This window comes from Pipra filicauda, unplaced genomic scaffold (genome assembly GCF_003945595.2).
Source record: "Pipra filicauda isolate LSUMZ 115617 unplaced genomic scaffold, ASM394559v2 scaffold88_size2543281_pilon, whole genome shotgun sequence".
Lineage (NCBI taxonomy): Eukaryota > Metazoa > Chordata > Aves > Passeriformes > Pipridae > Pipra > Pipra filicauda.
Window position 1 is genome coordinate 1,538,339 of NW_024105075.1, and position 20,055 is coordinate 1,558,393.

The window sequence follows — 20,055 nt, forward strand, 5'->3', positions numbered from 1 at the left end:
TGAAAACAAAACAGTTGCCAAGAAAACTTACTAGAGTCTCTACAAGAAGGATGGGGAAATTCTGCAGTTAGAAGTAGTAATGCATTGCTTAAACTTGGTGAGCACCACATTGCCTTTAAATATCTGTTCTGAAATGTTACCTTTGAAATGTCTGTGTGCAGTTTAAATGTTAGTAGGTGGTAAAGAGTGGAAATTATACTGATATAAATTGTCTTTAAATTGCAGTTTATATGCCCAAACTTATCTTAAAAATGTCTCTTACATATACCATGCAAAGTATAGGGTGCATTGATAGATTGTAAACTGGGATTTTTAATCTAGTGAGGGCGTAGACTAAATTTTACGTTTTTAAGGGCTGGGGATTTGTGCACACTCAGTTGCTAGATATAGCGAAGGGAAGTGTAGTGCAATGGGAAGCTGCACAGAAACTTTATGTTAACTGTTTTCCTTCTGTCCTTGCTTCCTTGTTTCCTCCTGTTCCCGAAGGGGTTTCTTCCCTTTCCTACTGACATTTTGGCTTTAAAGACTAGCTGGAGAATGACACTTTGGTCAGAGAAGAGATTGCAAGTTTACTTTTTCACTTCTTGGTGTAAATGATGAACTTCTCCAGAATCAGTTTAATTTCCGATAGAAAACATTAGGACTCAGCACACCACAATGATGTACTTGTGTCCTGTGCTAGTTACTGTCACAGTCACTGTTTTCTGCAACATTATTTCTCACCAGGAAGAAAATAAAATATATACCATATGAATTTTAGAAGCAGTACAACTGTGAGTGTTTTAATGCTTTTACTGGAATACTCTGACACCTTGATTTTCCCCAAAAGTCTGTGTTCTTCCGCCTTCTCCATCCTCCATTTGACTAGAATAAAGGAAATTATACAAGATAAAAGTACTTCATGCAGATTTCTTTTGCTCCTTGTCATACACATTTACCTGTTTCTCCCTGGCTTTCTGCTGAGGGAAAAATTAGTTGTGACTTTAAAATAATGGTGAAGATACTGTTATGAGTCGTTCCTCTGGAATGGATCTATGGGAAAGCTGTCAAAATAATTGTGAAACAGCTCTCGGTGTGCTGGTTATTCTGGTTACCTTGTCTATTTAGGCAATGCCCCACTAAGAAAGAAAACAACATTTTTATGTATGATCTAAGGGTGTTGTGAGGAAAGAACCCAACAACTCCAAACAGCGACAAAATTAGATATGTTTTCTTGGAATACATGGAGAAAGTTTCACCTCAGATTTGCTCTTCTCTTAATTCTTTCTGTTTATGCTTTAGCCCACTTTGAGAACAGGTGAACTTGGAGGTTTATTTTCAAAGTTTGGGAGGTGCAGTTCAGAACATAACTTCTTGGAGTTATGTTCTGTATTTTTACATTATTGAGGTTTCAAATGCAGATTTTCTGTTAGGAGAAAAAGCATACAAACAATGTATGCTTGTTTTTCCCAGAACAGTTAACATTTCTTCCTTGTTGGAGCGGCTGTCTTGAATGATCTATGTTCTCATACAACTATTTTACAAATTTTAGTGTTTTTACAGGCCTTTTATTTTGTTAATCTGCCTTGAAATTTAAATCTGTCATTTCTTTTGCCTCTTATAGGTGCTGGACAGTTTGTTAGCTCAGTATGGAACAGTGGAAAACTGTGAGCAAGGTACAGCTCTACTCTCAAGTTGCTTTCAAATTTGTAGTGGGAAGTGAGTGCACATTGAACTTAACTTGTTTTCATTGCATTTTCCTTTCTAGTGAACACTGACACGGAGACTGCAGTTGTAAATGTAACGTACGGCAATAAGGACCAGGCTAGACAGTAAGTATCTTACTTAGTTGTTACTGTCATCTGACTTGCGCTTTGGAATTCATATGCAACTTCGTTTCGAATTACATCATCACTTTAACAATAAGTTAAGCATTGACTTTTAAGAAAGTCTGTTTTCCCTGCACCCAGTGTAGTGTGCTTTACTCAATTAACTATTTTTATCAACAACTTTTCTTGCACTTTGATAAAAAATAAATTTTAAATTTCAAGAAACAGAAAAATTGAGCAAACTTATTTGAATGCCGAGGGCAGAAGGTTAGTAATTTGCCAGTGACAGAGGAGTTACTGTTTAATGATTTTTAGCCATGTTTTAGCAATACCCTTTTACAGTGTTCATTCTTTTGTGTCTGTTTCTTAATGGACAATCATAGCAAAATAACAGGGAAAAAATAGAAGAATGCAGCTGCTAACCAGAAGACAGACAGGTGTTGTTTGTTTTTTTTTTTAAGATTAGAAAATTTAATGCTGCTTTCAAACATGCAAAAAAGTATAATCTGAATACCTAAAATAACTTTTTTGGTGTTTTTGAAATTCAGGCCACATATTTTATGCTTGCTTATATCTTCAATAGTTGATAACTTTTAATCTATATGTTAAAATTTTAAAATATAATGTTTTACTTTCTTAATCAGTGGTTGTAAATACTTTTTCTTTAAAAATTTATATTATGCATTATGCTATAGGTTTCCTTTTGCTTTTCTACCCACATACAGAAAAAGGATTTGTGTGTTCTTAAAGTTTTAATCTGGTGACATAAGCATACTTCCCCATTTCTAGTCATAGTAGGTGAAACAAAACCGAACGCATGGCATAGCCTACAATGATCTTTTTATTTTAACTTTGAAATTTCTGCCACCTTGTGGCTAACTAAAACCAGCAGTTAAAATGCAGAGTGCGCTTATGGTATGCATTAATTCAAAATTACAAATGAAATAATATTTGTACATATAATTAAGTAATTATGATCTGTGCGTAACTTGAATGCAACACATGTATTTAATCTTTCAAAGTGTTAGGTTACTTGTTAGTACATTATAAACAAATATGATGGGAAACTTGTGTCGGTGGTATCTCCTGTATACACTGGAGCTGAAGGAAACAATGTTTTCCTTGAATTTCCTCTTTAACTTTTCTCAAAATCTGAATTGTTCAACAAGTTCTTCAGGTTCTTCTATTGCCCAGTCATTAATAAAAAGGCTGAATTTCTAGTTCTGAAGAAAATTACCGTGAAATGTTATAGATTAGTATTACGTGGGCCAGTTCCTCCTCTGCAAATGTAAGAAGGAAGTACCAAAAATATCCTGGAAAGAAGCATGATGTTTTTTTTGAGCTGTCTGTTGTCTGTGATGTGGATTCCCGGGCTTGTGCACTCCCTTCTGAAGCTGAAAAAGAAACGTGCAGTTTCTCCCCTTTCAAACTGTACTTGCTAAATTTTAAAAGCAATCCTGAGGAAATGCTGGGATAAGCAAAGACTGTGAAGGAAATATCCAAGATAAAATTTTGTTTTGCATAAGAAATCACGTGACAATGACTGGAAACATCTTGAGTTCGAAGCAGGTGAATTGGTATCCAGTGTGAATGTTACATGGGACCTGAAGCAATACAGGTTGAATGTTGACCCAGTTTGGTTCCCTTGAACAGGTAGGGCAAGCAGAGGAACCTTGATTTGCATTTGTGAGTGGTTTAATAGGGACATACGGGTTTCTAAGTGGATGAGTCCACGTTCTGTTCAAAAAAACGTTAGCTCAGATTGTCTCTGTTCAGGAGGTGACCTTGCAACCATGTGGAAATCCGTAGGAGAAGTGGCTAGATTGAGGTATGGAAAAAACTGTGAGAAATTGCAATGAAGGGTCATTACAGGACCTGTACGTGCATGGCTTTTCCATAGTGACTGTGATGCTGTTTCAGTTAAATGGTTTTCCCAGATGTGAACTGGCTGTGGTGAACAGCAGTGGCACTGGAGAGGGAGCAGTGTACAAGTGCCGATAGCTGATAAAGGCAGTGCTGGTCATCCTATGAAGCACGTGCAGTAACAGGAACTGACTTTATCAAAAGCTATTTAGAGTTGTCAGGAGTCAGCAGCTGCTAACAAGCTTTGTAGTTTGAAATTTAACTGGTTAGGGAAAATGAGGCTCTTTGCCATGAGTTTTGGATCAAACACCGTGACTTGAAGATTTCTGTGCTAACACATATAGTGGGTCCCTAGTTCTAAATGCACCTTTTCCGCACTTTTTGCAGAGCACGTACTAACCTCACAGAGTGTTGGCTGACAAAACATGCAGAGTTGGCTACGTCCCCTCTGGATAGCTGTATGGCATTGCCATGCCTGCTGGTGTGTACCAGCAGTACTGTGCAATGAAGGTGCTGTAACAAAACCTAGAGATACTTTTGATAAGCAGTTCTAAACAAGTGTGGTATGCGTTGCTTGGAGGATGATACTTTTGAACAAAACTTTTGGTTCCACCCAGCTGGGAAAGTGAGAATTCTTCTATCTTGCAGTCTAAGTTGTTGTGACAGAGGTTTTTTCCTCTAGGCTGGTACTGCCGTTGCAGCATGTTCAATACAGGGCTGCATTCAAAATTAACTTGGAAGCTGAAATCATCAAAGAATGCTGCAGTCTTTTTGAGAAAGAAGTCTTAGAGCACACAGCACCCAAAATCTGAGATGTGCACAGTTACTGGCTTCCAGTTGGGACAGAGGTCTGTGTCTTTGACCTGTGTAGTGACAGCTCTTTCCTAGCTGAAGAGGCAGGAGGCTGTCTTGTCAGTAAAAGCAGGATGCTGTTCCTCAACTATGTGGCCAGAGCAGGGGAGCCAGCATGGCAAATCAGGTGCTTTTGGAGAGCCTGGTAGCATTGTGGAGGAGTGTACAGCAAGCACGGAGCCATGTGTGGGCCTTGGAAAACCACCCTTCGCTCTCCAGGACTGTGGGTAGCAAGGAGAAGGCTGGAAACACCAGGGTATTTCTGTGACCACATCCCTCCCCTCCTCTCCTGCAACTACTTGGGAGGAGGAGGAATTTGTTCCATCTCACAAACTACCCCTGCTGCTGTCCTTTTCAGAAACTGGAGAGGGCCTTACAAAGCATGTGCACGCTGCTGTGGCAATGCAGTTGTGAAAGTCGTGGTGGGTTGTGGAGTATTTGGAAGAGAGGAGAGGGTGAGCGACAGAACCTGTAACCTGTGATTCATTCTGAACAACCCAACTGCAGGTGCTGTGGCAGCTTGGGATATGCTTGCCAAAAGACACCTCTCCTTCTCCCAATATCAGTCCCTGGCTGCAACCAGCAGGACACACTGCCTGTGTCCTTGTGACATGCTGCCACCTAAATTATGCCTGTTACCTTCAAAAGTTACACCACCTTCTCTTTTGCTCCCCAAAATGTTCCAGTGTAGGTGTCTAGTACGTGATCTACCTGGGATTTTTAAAGTCCACTAGTGGTCACCTCTTAATTAGAATACTTGACAAAGAATTTTTTTTTTTTTACCCCTTCAGTGAAGGACAAGTCTGTCTGCATGCCTGTGTGTGCACACATGCATCCTTGATGAATGAATGAGAGTTCTCATAACTAATACTTCTACATGCCGTTGTGGGTCAGGGCTAATGTTGCCATAGGAACGATTATAGTGAAAATTCAGCAGTGTATGATTATAAGCTTAGACTTGTTTTTTTTTTTTTGTTTTCAGAAGTACTAATGAAAACTGTATTTTTATGTAATGTAAAAAAAATTATCGTGTCGAAGAAAATTTGCCATGTATATCCATCTTCTTGTATGCAAATGTATCTGTTCAGGGAAGAAAAAAGAGAAGTGGTGTATGTACAAACTGCATGTGGGAGTGAAATATGTTCTCCATCTAGTGCTTAGTGTCATCATGCTATCAGTGGAAGAATGATTTCCAGCAAAAGACTCGGTGCTTTCACTGTAATAATTTTCGAGGATGTTTAACCTCCACTAGCATCAGAAGGGAGAAGGCTGGGCAAATATCCTCTGTTAGGGAGAGGACAGCAGTGAGATGTAACTTAGATGGGAAGAACTTTGGTGATGAATTTACAAAATGTTTGTTTAAAGCTTTCATTTTTATGTAGGTATTCTCTTGCTTCTGAGCAGGTGTTACATGAACATAAGCCAGGCTGCTATACATCTTATTGGTACATAGGCAGTAGTCATTGCAGTCTCTTAATGAATTTGTTTTATTAAAAAATTCTGAACTACACTAAGAGATGTCTGTGTACTGGGTCTTGCTGGTATATGAAATGGAAACGTTTTCTACTTCTACTAAATAGGAATTTTTAAAGATGATTTGGGGCAGGAGGACACTTCTTAATGAGGCAGTTTACTGAATTTTTCTCTATCTTTGTCCTCATTAAGTGACTAAGGCTTTTAGCCTTTGTGTAAAAGATGGTTTGTGGTTCGTTTCAGTAGGTACCAGCAGTGCTCTCTGACAGAGGTAATCTGCTTGACCTTTATTAACTTGCGGTCATGGAAGGAGATTTCCCCCCCCTTCCCTCCCAACCTGTTTGGGAGAGCAGAGTCTTTGTAGGAAGGCAGAGGTGGTGTTGCTGTGACTTGGATTTGAGTTTCCAAGGTGGTCAGTCAATACGAGTGTGTGCTTCACAAGAGGAGCTTGATTTAAAGTGTCTTTGGTGGACTGCAGCAGTGATGATAGCTTTGACTGAAACAGATGACTCTAGTGCTCTGAAGAACCATTCGCTTGCTTTTATCTGAGGCTCAGACTTTCCCAGGGAGCAGGGATGACTCTCTTGATAGCGAGTGCTATCCTAGATGCTGTTTCACAGGAATTCTGCATCCATCTAGAAGATAGTTCTTAGTCACTTGTGTCTCTTCATGGTTTTTCTTCCACATCTTTCTCCTCAACCCCTGAAGCAGTGCCTAGATGCCTCTAAAATTGAGTTTGTTATGGTGCTGAACAGCTGCTGAGTCATGACATTGCCTAATTCCAGCCCTAAGTTTTGTACCACAAAATTGATAAAAATTAATTCAGAACAGCTAAAGAAAGATGTATGACAATATGTTAAAAACCTAGTGCAGATTGTCAAATTCTGGAATGTGAAGGCCAGGCTTAACAGCCAAAGGGACCTTTCAAAAACTGGGGTTGTGTCTTGTGTAAGAAATGCACCAGAACTGTGTATGTGGTGCATCCACTGAAAATCAGTTACCTTGGCATTCCACTGTGTGTGCCCAAATCAGTGCAGAATATGGGACCACCAACCCAGAAAATGTCAGTTCCACAAAAGGCTTGGGAGAGCAGCATTTAATTACTGACTCCTCTGACTTCTCATCACTTGAACAAGTCAAATTATAAAATAAGTCAGCCTATAAAATATGGAGAACTCTGTGACTCACAGGGTGAATTAGTGTGTTATTTTTCCATGTCATCATATGACTTTGGTGGCCAGGGATTGTTCACTGCTGACATAATTGATTTTCCACAATGGCAAATGAACTTTTCTCAGTTTGCATTGAATTTAAGGTACTTATAGTCATATGGAACCATTTAGCAATTTATAAATTGTTATTAAGTAGAAAAATTCCAACTTTCTTTCCAGGAAAAGGATGGTGCATATAGAAATGTATATATAGATATACATACACATATATATGCACTAGTTGTTGCTATAAAGCGTTTGTTGTGAAGACATGATAGGCATGTAGCTTGGTTGCAAACAGAAAGCCTAGTCTTTTCTTTCCATACCACTTCTGAGGAGCAGTGAGAAGTCTTGTGCACTGATTTAATGTAAGGTTTTGTATTAATGCTGGGATTCTGGTCAAAGATGTTTTAAAGCCAGAGAAGACTGACGCATTTTCGGAAAGAAGCAGTGTCTGAACTTGTCAGATGAAAGTGTGGAAGACAGTGAGTTGGGATGGACGTCAAATTGGAGCCTACCAGCACATTTGCAGAATTGTTGGTATTCGTGTCTCCAGCATCTCGAGGTTTGACTCCAAAAGAAACAGGGCTTGTGCCACTGCACTGTCTGGCAGTGTTGTTCCCCTCCCTGGTAGCAATTCACCTTTCTAGTTGATTTCAGTAAAACTCAACCCAGAAGTAAAGGTCTCAGATATTTGCAAACAACAAGAACTTAATATGTTCATGTTTGCACGAAAAGGAAAGGTTCCAGACCCCTTTCCCAGATAGGATGTCCATAGAGAGGAACTTCAGTGAAATGCCTTTCAGGCATTGGAAATTTATCCAGAAACTAAAAACTGAGAGATAAATCCAGAGAAACACCAGTTTCACTAGTCTGCTCACTGCCCTTACTGTTTTGTAAACGTGTTTTATTGTGTAATAAAATGTTCTTCAAAGTCCGTGGAGTAAAAGTTAAGAATTGTCAGCTCTGAAATAGCCTTACCAAATTTGAATCCAGCTCATTTGCCATATGCTGTAAGGGATTCTTCTGTTAGGGGAGTAATTACTCTCCTGCTCAATTCCCAGAGGACCTATGTTTCATTTGGTTAGCACAAGTATTTAATGAGCAGTGATCAGTTATTCAATATTTTGCTTTCTTTGTTCATTGGCATTGCCTTGAGCCTTATTTATTACCAGCCCTTATTAAACACCGTTCCAGAGACACAAATTACTTGTTTTCACGTAAGCTCTTTACTGTCCGACTGGAGTATTTTGAGGATGCTCTTTCAACTCCAGAGAGACAAGGGCAAGTTATCCTCAGTACCCAAATACCACTTACCTCTGAAGCTGCTGCTTGGCTTCAACAGCTGCTAGAGACCCAGGCTATCAAATGGGACAGGAAACTAATAGTATTTTTCACTGGCTACTGAAAATGCCAGTGATTAGCTAGCACCATGCTTCATCTCTGTAGTAGAGGCAGGAGTAAAAGTGTTGCAAAGGCTGAGTGTTTGGTAAACTGGCAGTAAGCTCCTGCAGATGTGTGAATGGAGGGACTGGGTTAAGTTTCCGAATGTCACAGGCCTTGCTCATATGTTGTTTGGAACTTTTCTTTAATATCAGATGGAAACCCCCTCCCTCCCACTACTGCTTTTAGTTTAAATTTTGTCTTTAAAGAAAATCTCCTGGTAATCATTGGTCCAAGATTAAGCCTGGCATTTTTAAGCTACTCCAAATCAATGCATATTTCAGTGATCAATATATCACAGATAATCTGAATAATAATAATGCCTTTCGAAGCAAAATTTGAAATGTCTTTCTTGGGCAAGTGTGTCGGTTTTATGCCACTAGTTTACCAGGGTGTTGTGTGTAGCTTAGTTATTCTTACTGTTGGCTGGATCTTTAGTTGTACAGAATAAGTTTTTAGGTTGACTTGTGTTCCCCCTGTAAAAAGAAGACCACCAGCAAGTCAGGCTGGCTGGCTTGTCCCCACCTTGGTTAGAAAGAGGGACTGAGCAGAGGGGGAATGCTGAGCAACCAAAAGGTTATTCAGTGTGATGGACCCCCATGGTGGGAGTGGGCTGTGTATATTTGGGCAGTATCCCTCTGTGATGTCTAATTAAAAGAGAAATTGAAGCACCATTTAAATGCCTTCTAACAACTTTGCATCTCTTGAGAGTTTAACATGTGTGGGCTTTAATTTCCTAGTTTAAAAATTAACTTTACTTACAACATGACTAGTTGGTAAGTTGCACTTTGCTATTGTAATCTGCAAAGTGGTATTTCAGATGCCATTGAGAAGCATTTGAATTTGCTTCCTTTCCTGCTGTGAATGAACTAGATACTGTCTTCTTTCATATTTTATTTTCTTTCCTGTCATAGCTATATCATTTATTGCAAAAACTACAGCCAAATAGCTATGCTGGCAAAAACCCTAATGAAGGTGCTGTGATAGCAACTAAAAAGTTTTCCCTCTGGTGCAACTTTAATTCTATTTGGGAAATTGATTTAAATTAAATCGGGCAAAAGAATGCTTTTGAGTGTATAAGCTCTGTTTCCTGTGAGGTTTTGCTGATAGAGTTGGACCAGCAAAACCTATAAAGTGCACAGAAGCCCAGAGCAAGCAAGAACTAACTTGTAGTTCTTAATATTGTGACTTTGTGTAATCAAAATCTTGGCTGAAGAATTTAAAATGTAACTCTTCACTGTAGAACCAGTTTTTAGCTTTACCATGCAGTTTATAAAGACCAAAAGTCGGTGTCTGAATGACTTGTCATTTCATAAGGCCCTGCATGTGATTGTGGTTTTTTTTTAATCTCCTCTCTCCTCCCCTTTGCAAATAAACAGAGCAATAGAAAAACTGAACGGGTTTCAGCTTGAAAACTATTCCTTGAAAGTTGCATACATCCCTGATGAAATGGCAGCCCAGCAACCTCCGCAACAACATCCCCAGGGAAGACGTGGATTTGGACAGAGGGGTCCTCCTAGGCAAGGGTCACCTGGCGCAACCACAAGGCAGAAACCACAGTCAGACGTTCCTCTACGGATGCTGGTTCCCACGCAGTTTGTAGGAGCCATTATTGGGAAAGAAGGAGCAACAATCAGAAACATTACAAAGCAGACACAGTCCAAGTAAGTTATCTTACAAAACTGTAATTAATAGCTTTCATATTGTGTTCTCATTGCTGATGTAAAGGGGAATTTGTAAAACTTCACAACTAACCTGTGTGGTCAGAGAGCAAATGAAGGTAACGGTGAACAGGAAGTCTTTTGCAAGATTTACTTAAGGATTAAATTCTGTCCTTGGTGTATGTTCAAATACTGACTTGTTTCTCCCTTCTTAGAAGAGGGAAACTAGGCAGTGCTAGCAGGATAGTACTCTGTTGGAGAGGTTTGCTTACAGATGTACTGTTATGGTTCTGGCACAAAAAGTGAAACTGAAAGAGCTGTTATATGTTTGTCTGTGGGACATACAGTCAGTGTGCTGACATATCCAAGTCTTCAGGTGTTTATTCTAGCTTTAGTTTGATTTATGACATTCTTAAGATTTGTAAATGTTGCCAATTCAAGAGGGGGGAGAATAAAAATGAACTAAACCCCTTCCTATCTACCCTCACTACTTCTTACACCTCACCCCCCCTGTATTTCTGGAGAACACATTTGTTGCTATCAAGTTGCAGACCACACCAAGACGCAGATTAAGGAAATGCACGGGAGGCAAAAAGCAAGCTGCTAAGTGACTTAAGAAGCTTAGAGAACTGGGGTCTAGAGACGCTGGAGGAGATTGTTTCCAGTGTGTGTTAAATCCCTACCCACAAGGAAGAGCTCAGCGCAGATGAAGAGGGAGGTGGGGTTCCTATTCCGAGAACTTTTCCAGGATACCCCTAAAAGCAGAGTTAAAATGCTGTCTTCAGCGGTACACTGGTAGGAGCCCCCAGTTCTGTAGTTGCAGCAGGCAGGATGTGGAAATAAGCTGTGTGTGAGGGGTATGAGAGGGGGTGGCGGCTTCAGTTTTGAGAGTAGTTAATGAGGATAAAAGAGTCCTCTCTAATTACACCCCAACCCCCAACAAACAGGCTTTCCCCCACCCTCCAAACCTGGGATTATCATGATGCTCCTTCCAAATTCTCATTAGCATTTTGTAACCCAGGAGACTATTTAGTGTGTTTAACTGCACAGGTTTAAGAGATTTGTGGTGTCCTGACAAGACTCGGCTGTAGATTGCCTATGGGTAACCAGTTTTTCAGGTGATATCTAAAACATCTAGTTCTCCAACTCTAAAAATCCTGGAAAATTGGCATAAGGAAAACTTTTATATCTTAAAAGAACGGTGGATAGAGCAGAAATAATTGCAGGTTGTTAACTTTACAGATATGCAACTTCAAGAAAGATGTTTTCATTGATTTAGGGATAAAAAAAGAAATTTCATATACTTCCACTTCTACCAAGGATTGTCATGGGCTTCTTGGAAAATGCTTCATTGTGAAACTAAATGAATTTTCAGTACTGGAAAGAACTGCAAAAATGAAGGGCCTTATTGAAAAGCAGCATTGTTGTTTCAGTTTGGAAACAGCTATGATTTGGGGAAGAGGGGCAAAAGGAAAAAGCAGAGGTGGAAAGAGCATGTGACCTGCAGTTATTGGCAGAGGACCAGTAATATCCTAGGCATTGTCTTTATGCAGGTCAAAATTAATTTTTGTTAAAGTCCTAGAGCTACATAAACCATGATGTAGACCAAGGCTAGTGCTTTTAGGGTAATAGAGGCTGGGGCTAGAGGAAAGGTAATGTCAGGACAAAATCCAGGATGAAAAAGTATAAGAAACTAATCTTGAGGATGGATGTGAGTGCCGTGATGCTACTTGCTAGCAGAGGAGTGCTGGGAAACTCTGCTGCTGAGCTAATTAAAGACAAGATGGGACAAAGCCTGACTGTCCTGTAGCTGCACAGTCATTCTTAGTGGAGCAATGGGGCTAATGATGGAGTGTTGGGAAAGCTTGATGAGATGTCTTCAGTGGTTTACTACAGATTGTCTAATAACTCCCTTGTGTATCTGGATGGGACCCTACCGAGGAAAGGAGATCCCAGTATCTACAAAGATGGGGTTTAACTGGTAAAATCAGGATAGGAGAGACTCTTTATAACGCATAAAAATTAGTATTTAGGATATGTTTAAGTAGTTGTAAATGTTTCAATATTAAATCACTTAAGTGTAGTCACTGTTAGCTCAAAATAAATTAGTTTTATGAGAGTTGAAAATACAGAAGGCTTACCACAGAGTACATGGTTACAGTTAGCATTTTTCTTTCTTTCAAGAATTGATATTCATCGTAAAGAGAATGCAGGTGCTGCTGAGAAACCAATTACCATCCACTCAACTCCTGAAGGCTGCTCAACGGCTTGTAAAATTATTATGGAGATCATGCAAAAGGAAGCTCAAGATACTAAATTGTGAGTAAAAGGCATTCATTGTGGAAGCATTAAAAATTCTGAATTCTTGTTGACTCCATTTAAAGATGTAGTCTTTAAAAACTGTTAACAAGTGAATCTTCATTGCCGTTATCCTTTTCTAAGTATGTAAAGGAATTAAGACATTTTGCCTTTCAGGACAGTCTTGTTGCTTAATTAGCCCCAGCACACATCTGCTGTTTCAGTCATTGTCTGCCTGTGATTTTGAGGCGAATGGGAGCAAATACAGAAGTTTCTTGAGCAACTGATAGCTTTTAGTCAGAGTGAGCTTAACAAGTTGTGAGCCCTCGCTAAAAGCTTTAAGATATACCTCCTTCTTCCCAATAGCTCTTGCTACCTCAATCTGAGCTTTAGCTCAAGGTACATTACAGTGAAGCTCTAGGTGATAGTTCTGAGAAGTCCACTGCACTTGGACTTGTTCTGCATCTAGTGTAAACATGTGATAGTGAATGGGAGTTGTGGATGTTTCTATGAAAATAAAATTAATCCGTAACACACATAAAAACTTATGCTCTGGTCTCCAAAAGTCTCACTGGTTATAACTTCCATTACAGTACAGAAGAAATTCCCCTGAAGATATTGGCACACAATAACTTCGTTGGCCGACTTATTGGCAAAGAGGGAAGAAACCTGAAGAAAATTGAACAGGACACAGATACTAAAATCACGATATCTCCGTAAGTTTTCGGTGGCCTAAGGTTTTGGTGAGATGTCTCAAATAGCAGCAATACTGCTGCAGTACATTCAGGTACAGAGTTCTTAGAAAAATATTATGTGTGTTGAAGGCTGAGATAACAGCCCTTCAGAGGCCTTTCCGTCATGTGGATTAAACTGTTACTTAAGCTCAGTTAAATTTTATGTAAACAGTGAGTCTTCATTGCAAACTCAGTCAAGAGCAAGCCTAAAAATAACATAGGCTATGTGGAGCCTGTGTCAGACTATATTTTAAGTGTTGGTTGTTTTTAACATATTATACCATATGTAATGATGAGTGTTTGAAACTGTAAGTCTGGATCAGTTCTGAGCTTTGTGCAAAAATGAGTGAAATTAGTGATGTTTTAGTTACAGCTATGTATTAAATTTTTGGACTAGAGGTAAGGAAGTAAAGCAAATGAATACTGGAAAGAGTATTTTTAGTAGCAGTTCTGTCCCTCTTGACCACTAGCAGCCAAACTGTGGTACATTGGTTAGTCTGCTTCAAAGTAATAGCTTTTGGTCCATGAGTCTGTGAAGGTAACTGTGAGACCTGTTCAAATTTAGCTGAGATTAGACAAGAGTTTTCACCTTCACTGGAAATCTGCAAATCACTGTTTAGATTAACATCTCTGTAGAAGCTTGGCAGTCAATAGTAGTTTTACCCCGGAGTAATATCCACAGAGAACCTCCTGTTCTGAATAACTAATGCTCTGGCATGAACCTCAAGCATTTGAGGGCATCTTGGGTTTGGCTTTATCCAGAAAGGGTGAGAATAAGGCTTATAGGCTGTAGGAAGGGGAAAAAGTTTGGAAGACACATGAAGATGGATGAAGAGGTGTGAATACATGCAGAAGACAAAAAAAGTACAGCAGAAAATAGCTCAAATGAGGACAAGGAAGTTTGGAGTGAATGTGGCTCCTCAAAAAGAGGAAATCAAATTTGGGTGAAAGAACCTGAGGCCCTCCTTAAAGGTGTGTAAGTGTTTATGGAACTAGTGTAAGGAAGAGAAACAAATGAAATGTGTGCTTCAATAATAGCTTGTGTAAGGCCAGCATGCTCTCTTAATTGTGCTGGCATAAATATTCTGTTTGCAAACAGTACTCAGACTGTTAATGCTATTGCTTAAAGGAAAAAAATGTGTACAGGGTAAATGGGATAACGGTCTTCCTTCTGTGAAATCAACTTGTCTTTATTGATGGTGACACAAATAACATATTGTCTGTAAACACAGTATTTTTTTAATTTAGTAAGTTAATGGTTTATTTGCACTAAAACCTTGGTCTCAAGATTGTATTTGTCATGCTATGCCTGAAATAGCCCCATGAAGTTGCCTGATATAATCGATACGTAAAGAGAGCATATTTGCCCACTGATTTTGCTCTATCCAATTAGTCTTTCTCCCGATCTCTTCATTTAGGCTATTTTGTAAGCTTGTCTATAAATGTAAAGTAAGGCAGATGGTTTGGGAAAGCATTTCCTTTCTTCTTTGGGGTATTTCCCATCACTTTCCTTCCTGAGACAGTAACTTGAGGCTTTTGCGCTGGAAACTTAAGGACTGTTTTGTGGATGCATTTTGTGCTTGCCACTGTTCAGTTGAGATGTGCAGGTTGCTATGCTACCTGTTGTGCAAGAAAGCAAAGCCTTGCATTCTGCTTCCTCTCTACTTTCTGCCACGGGCTTCCTCACTCCTGCATCTTGCTCTGAACTTTTTGTCTTCACCCCTTTTTCCATTTCTCAGTGCATGGATATGCCGTGGCTTCCCAGTTTGTTTATTCCATTTTACCATAGTAAGTTAGCATTTGTTACCAAATAAAGCACTCGTTTAATGTTGCCACCCTTTTGTTTTCCCAGGGGAGTTACTAGCATTTCGCAGCAAATGTTGACTTGCACACAGCTTTCCTTTTCCCCTTTTTGAGTATTTGGAGGCTCTCCTGCAGTTTCACTGAGGGTTGGGCATTTTCCCCCTCCATCCTTAAGGAATACACTATAGTTCTCACAGAAAGAAAGTTTCTTATGGCCTGTGTTCATGGGGTGTCTAAAGTGTCTGAAGCCCTCTCTGTTGGTAGGGCTGATGTGGAGTGTGAAGCAGAATGTTGCTTACATTCCTACACAGCGTGATGGTTTCCATTTTGCATAGCACCTAAGCATGTCTTAACCATCTCATGCCAAACCTCACTGTGGTAGTTTGCCGTGTTTCCTGGGAGGTCAGAGTTTCTCCAGATTCTCTGTTTGAGCCCTGTTATGAATTGATTCTATGGTTCTTTGGAGAGCAAACTTGACACTCTCGGATGTCATTTCTCTCTAATGATAAACATGGATTACCCTCTTTTTGTTTGCTAATTAACTGTGCTTCTGTTTCCTTTGCAGATTGCAGGACTTGACACTCTATAATCCGGAAAGGACCATTACAGTTAAAGGCAGTATTGAGACTTGTGCCAAGGCCGAGGAAGAAATTATGAAGAAAATCAGGGAGTCCTATGAAAATGACATTGCTGCTATGAATGTGAGTTTTCTTATGGTGGGGTCTCTTTCTGAAACTAGAACCATAGAAAGATTTAGGTGTGAGGGACTCCTGGAGGTCACTTGGCTCAGCAGGGGGTTTATTCAATACAGGCCCCACTTCAAAGTTAAACTAGGTTGTGTAGGGATTTGTCTCCTCTTGAACATCTCCACGGATAGAAAGCCCACAGTGTCTCTGGGCAATCTGTGCCCTGTCTCACTATTCTATGGTGAATTTTTTTTCCTAATATCAGAATTTTCCTGTTGCAGCCTCTGTTGCCTCTTTTATTAATTTGTGGGAGTGTGAGCACGTGTTTATTTATTTATTTATACATGTATGTTATTGTAATGAAGGCCTTTTCTGGTTGGTTTTGAGTGGGGGAACTGATAACTTGATTCAGATTGAGGAAATGAATGACCATTTCACTTTTTTTTTTGTTGCAAAAACATGAAGGAAGGTGTGTTTGTGCTGTTGTGGTTTGTGTGCTCTACCTTGCATGTTTTATGAAGTAGTGATTCACAGTTTCTTCATATGTATGGAAGAAGGGTCTCTCCTGTTTTCAATTATTTAATTTAAGAAGGCTTTATGAAAAGTTTTTTCTTGATATAGATGATAAAGGCATTTAGCTATTTGAAGATGATTGGATCTTATGTAATGAAAACAACATATCTCATTAGTTTGCCAAAGTATTACTAATGCATATTGAGAAATGATTGAGACTTATGATAAGTTATGAAGAGCTTTTTGTGTATGTGTATCTAAATCTTATGGTCTAGAATTAGATTGGAAATATTTCGCAGTTTACAGTAGTCCTGATTTTCTAGAAATGTGTGTTCATGGTTTTCCTACTGACTAGAGAGAATATTCTTCCCGCTTTTCCCCCTGCCTCCCATGCTAAGCAAATTGCAGGACATAAGCTACACATGAGGACATGAAGTAATTTATTGTGGTGCATTTTTGTTTCATATAACAAGCAGGGTGAGCTAGAGACTGTGTTCATATAACATGGGGTGAGCTAGAGACTGTGTTGCTGTTTGGCAAACATGTGGAAAGCCAAAAACTGCCTTTGTTACTGTATGGATTTAAAGTTTAGTTTGTAGTGATTAGGGTAGTTTTAGAGTTGGTGAAGTTTTGGGATTTTTTGGTGACTTATCTTAACGGTTTGAGACGGTGTCTGTCTGAGGTATTTCTAAAGCATATTCATATTACTGGGCAATTATCTGGAAAAGGGTACTGAAAAGTTTTGTATCACTGACAACAGATTTTTCCTTACCGTATGATGCCGCCACTGTTCTCAGCTGTGGTCAAGCAAGAGACATGCAACTTTACAGCTGATCCTTTCCCAGCAAATGCTGGAGGTATCTCACTTCATCTTTTGCAAAGGAGTGTGAGGGAAAGGATAGGGGAAGGAGGATGGGGTTATAGTGTCATGTATCTATGCCCCCAGAGTATGAAAAGTCAGGGTTTGTGCATGATCTTTCTGTTTCCACAGGACTGTCTTTTTAGTATAAGGCCAAAATTATTATTTTTCTGATAATTTTGTTCACTCTGAAGGTAAATTGTACTGTTATCTGGGTGTCTTGCCATAGAGTTTGAAATATATTTCGCTTACTAAATTGTAGCAAGGGATTGCCAGATGTCTTTCCTACTACATGTTTTTAATGCTATTGGTCTGTCCATGTGTCTGGGAAATAGGTTTGAAGCAGAGTTCTTGGAGTAATGGGGATGAATTTTTTTTTAAATAACATCCCAAAAGGTTGATAGACTATGTCAACTCCGATTTTATTTAAGTTAATAACCAGGACTGTAAATCTTAAATAACTCTTCTGCCATTGCAGCTTCAAGCACATTTAATTCCTGGATTAAATCTGAATGCCTTGGGTCTGTTCCCACCTTCTTCTTCAGGAATACCACCTCCCGCAGTGAGTGTTGCATCTGCTGCTGCTGCTGCTTCATATCCACCATTTGGGGTAAGGGAAGCTCTGATTTTGGATGGTTAGTGGATGGTGATACTAATCGGTCCAATGCTGCTGTTCAAAACTGAGCAGATTGCTGCATCTTTTGCCAAATTACCTGAAAAATCTGGGAATAGTGTTTTGGTACTGTGTTCTGTTCTAAATGTTTGTCTTCCTGCTTGCACACTGAAAAGCTTCATGTGGCTGCAATTGGGAGCAGGCGGTCACTGCTCGTTTAGTGCAATGCTCAGTGAAACCAGAAAATAGTGTTTCTTAGAAAACTGGTAGATCCTATTTTATAGAGAATTTGAATTATTACAGAAAGAAATCTCATATAAAATAGAATTTAAAAATTGATGAAGTTTTCAATTAATAATGCTAGTCTGCAAGTTTATTCCTGTTGATATGGAAGGAAATGATCTCTTGTCATAAAGTGGGAATCTATATGCAGCTAAAATGTTTGTTTGAATGTAGCAATTTTAGAAGTGTACAAGCCCTGTTGAATACAGTACTGCAAAATATATAGGATTTAAATTACATGGATTAATCGCCAGAAAGCTGTGATTTACTTGCCACTTTGCTCTCTAATAAATATGTGAAAAAGTTCAATAGAATCTTACTCAAATTCAGTGCTGATTAGTAATGATAATGAGGTCTTTTGCTATGGAGCAGAAGATAATTTTTTATATCAGAAAGCTCCAGAGTCTTTCTGGAATTGAGATTCTTTTCTTGAATAGCAAAGCACTACCTCATTACACAGAGAAGGTGATTTTCATCTCTTCCCTGTTTCTGGGGGTGATGGTTGTTAGCAGCTCAATGGAAGGTGAATTTTCAGAGCAACTCTAACAAGTGGATGAGAGAACTCTGCTGTTGCTCACTTTGTCCCCTTCTTTGCCCTGCAGTGACATCTAGAGAGCTAAGTCTGAGACTATTCATGAATTAAAAAAATAAAAACGCAGCACAGCACACTGAACTTTATCAAATAACTCAAGTTACATTGCACTAAAGGGTAGTTGTTGCCTAAATATTTTTCCCAGAAGAAGAAGCCAAGAAAAAGTCTCTGCAAGGAACAGGAAAAATTCCGCACTCATAGCATTGTTTCTGGGAATGAAAAACTTTGGTATTATGAACTATATTGAGTATAATAGTGGCTTTATCAGAAAAAAGTGCTTCAATGAAGAGTGCAATGGAAATATGTTTATACTTAGTTATTTTATTGTTAATAGTAGAGCCTCTATTTATGACAAATTCTCTCCCAGTCCTTCTGCACTTCAATTAGATTGGCAGACTAAACTAAACTACAGGTTTCTGCTTCATTGTATTATATAAAATGTTATCTCTGATAATGGATTGCCTCAATTTATTTCTTCTTTTCTTAAGAGAAAGGATGTGGTTTGTTAACAGTATATAACTTTCTGTAGTGGTAATTAAAAGTGTGGCTTTTCCTTTCTTTTTACTCCAGATTTACAAACTACTTTGCTATTCTTGAGATGCATACTGTAAGCCCACAGTTCTGTTCATCACTTGGTTTATTTTCATTTCTTTCCCACCTTTCCCCCCTGTTGTGATTCTTTTTGCTTTTGCTTTAAATACGCACCTAAACAATGCTGAATTTGGTGATTACTCTTGTCTGTCCCCTTGTTGCTAGTGCACCTTTATCCCCCCCTAGATGCATCTTTTCTGGCCTGCTGAGATCTCTGGCAATTTCCAGGGTTCTGGACATAGAGTAGTGGCAACATCTGGAAAAAGGCATCAAGAAACAAGTGTTGCTGTGTAAAACTGTAGAAACTTTGCAGCTGGAAGGACCACACTGTCTGAACTCCCTTGCTTCTGTTCATGCTCAGTCTTCTGAAAAAGCTTTCATTCCATATAGTCTAGATGTGTGACAAGCTAAAATGCAAAAAGAGAGAAACTCACAGGTTGCATAGATAAACTCTGACAGCTTTTGTGGAGGTTGGGGGTGGTACCAGTACAGCCCCTGAACCTGATACGATGGGCTTCTAAAACAAATTAACAATTTGAAGAACTGAACATGAATAATTGAAATTATCTCACCTTTTTGTACTTGCAAGTGACCGTATTTGGAAAAGAGAAGGTGGTTCTGTGGACTTCAGGCAAGTTAGCCCCTCAGATTCCTTGGAGTGCCTGTCCCTCTCTGGGGAGAGAAAACAAGGAAAAGTATGAGTCTGTTCTTTTAATGGATGCAGTTGTTCAGAAAACAAAACTTCCATTTTGAAGACTTTTAAACCTTGTGTG

At 39.2% G+C, this 20,055-nt stretch overlaps 1 protein-coding gene across 1 annotated transcript in view; it reads left to right on the forward strand.

Moving 5' to 3' along the window:
- Positions 1–20,055, forward strand: part of IGF2BP3 (insulin like growth factor 2 mRNA binding protein 3) — a 114,696-nt gene that overhangs the window by 69,766 nt on the left and 24,875 nt on the right. Inside the window, exons 4-10 of the mRNA XM_027738448.2 lie at positions 1,604–1,655; positions 1,748–1,811; positions 10,030–10,314; positions 12,496–12,630; positions 13,203–13,325; positions 15,712–15,847; positions 17,683–17,814. Coding sequence (XP_027594249.1) covers positions 1,604–1,655; positions 1,748–1,811; positions 10,030–10,314; positions 12,496–12,630; positions 13,203–13,325; positions 15,712–15,847; positions 17,683–17,814 — 927 coding nt within the window. The remainder of the gene's footprint in view (positions 1–1,603; positions 1,656–1,747; positions 1,812–10,029; positions 10,315–12,495; positions 12,631–13,202; positions 13,326–15,711; positions 15,848–17,682; positions 17,815–20,055) is intronic.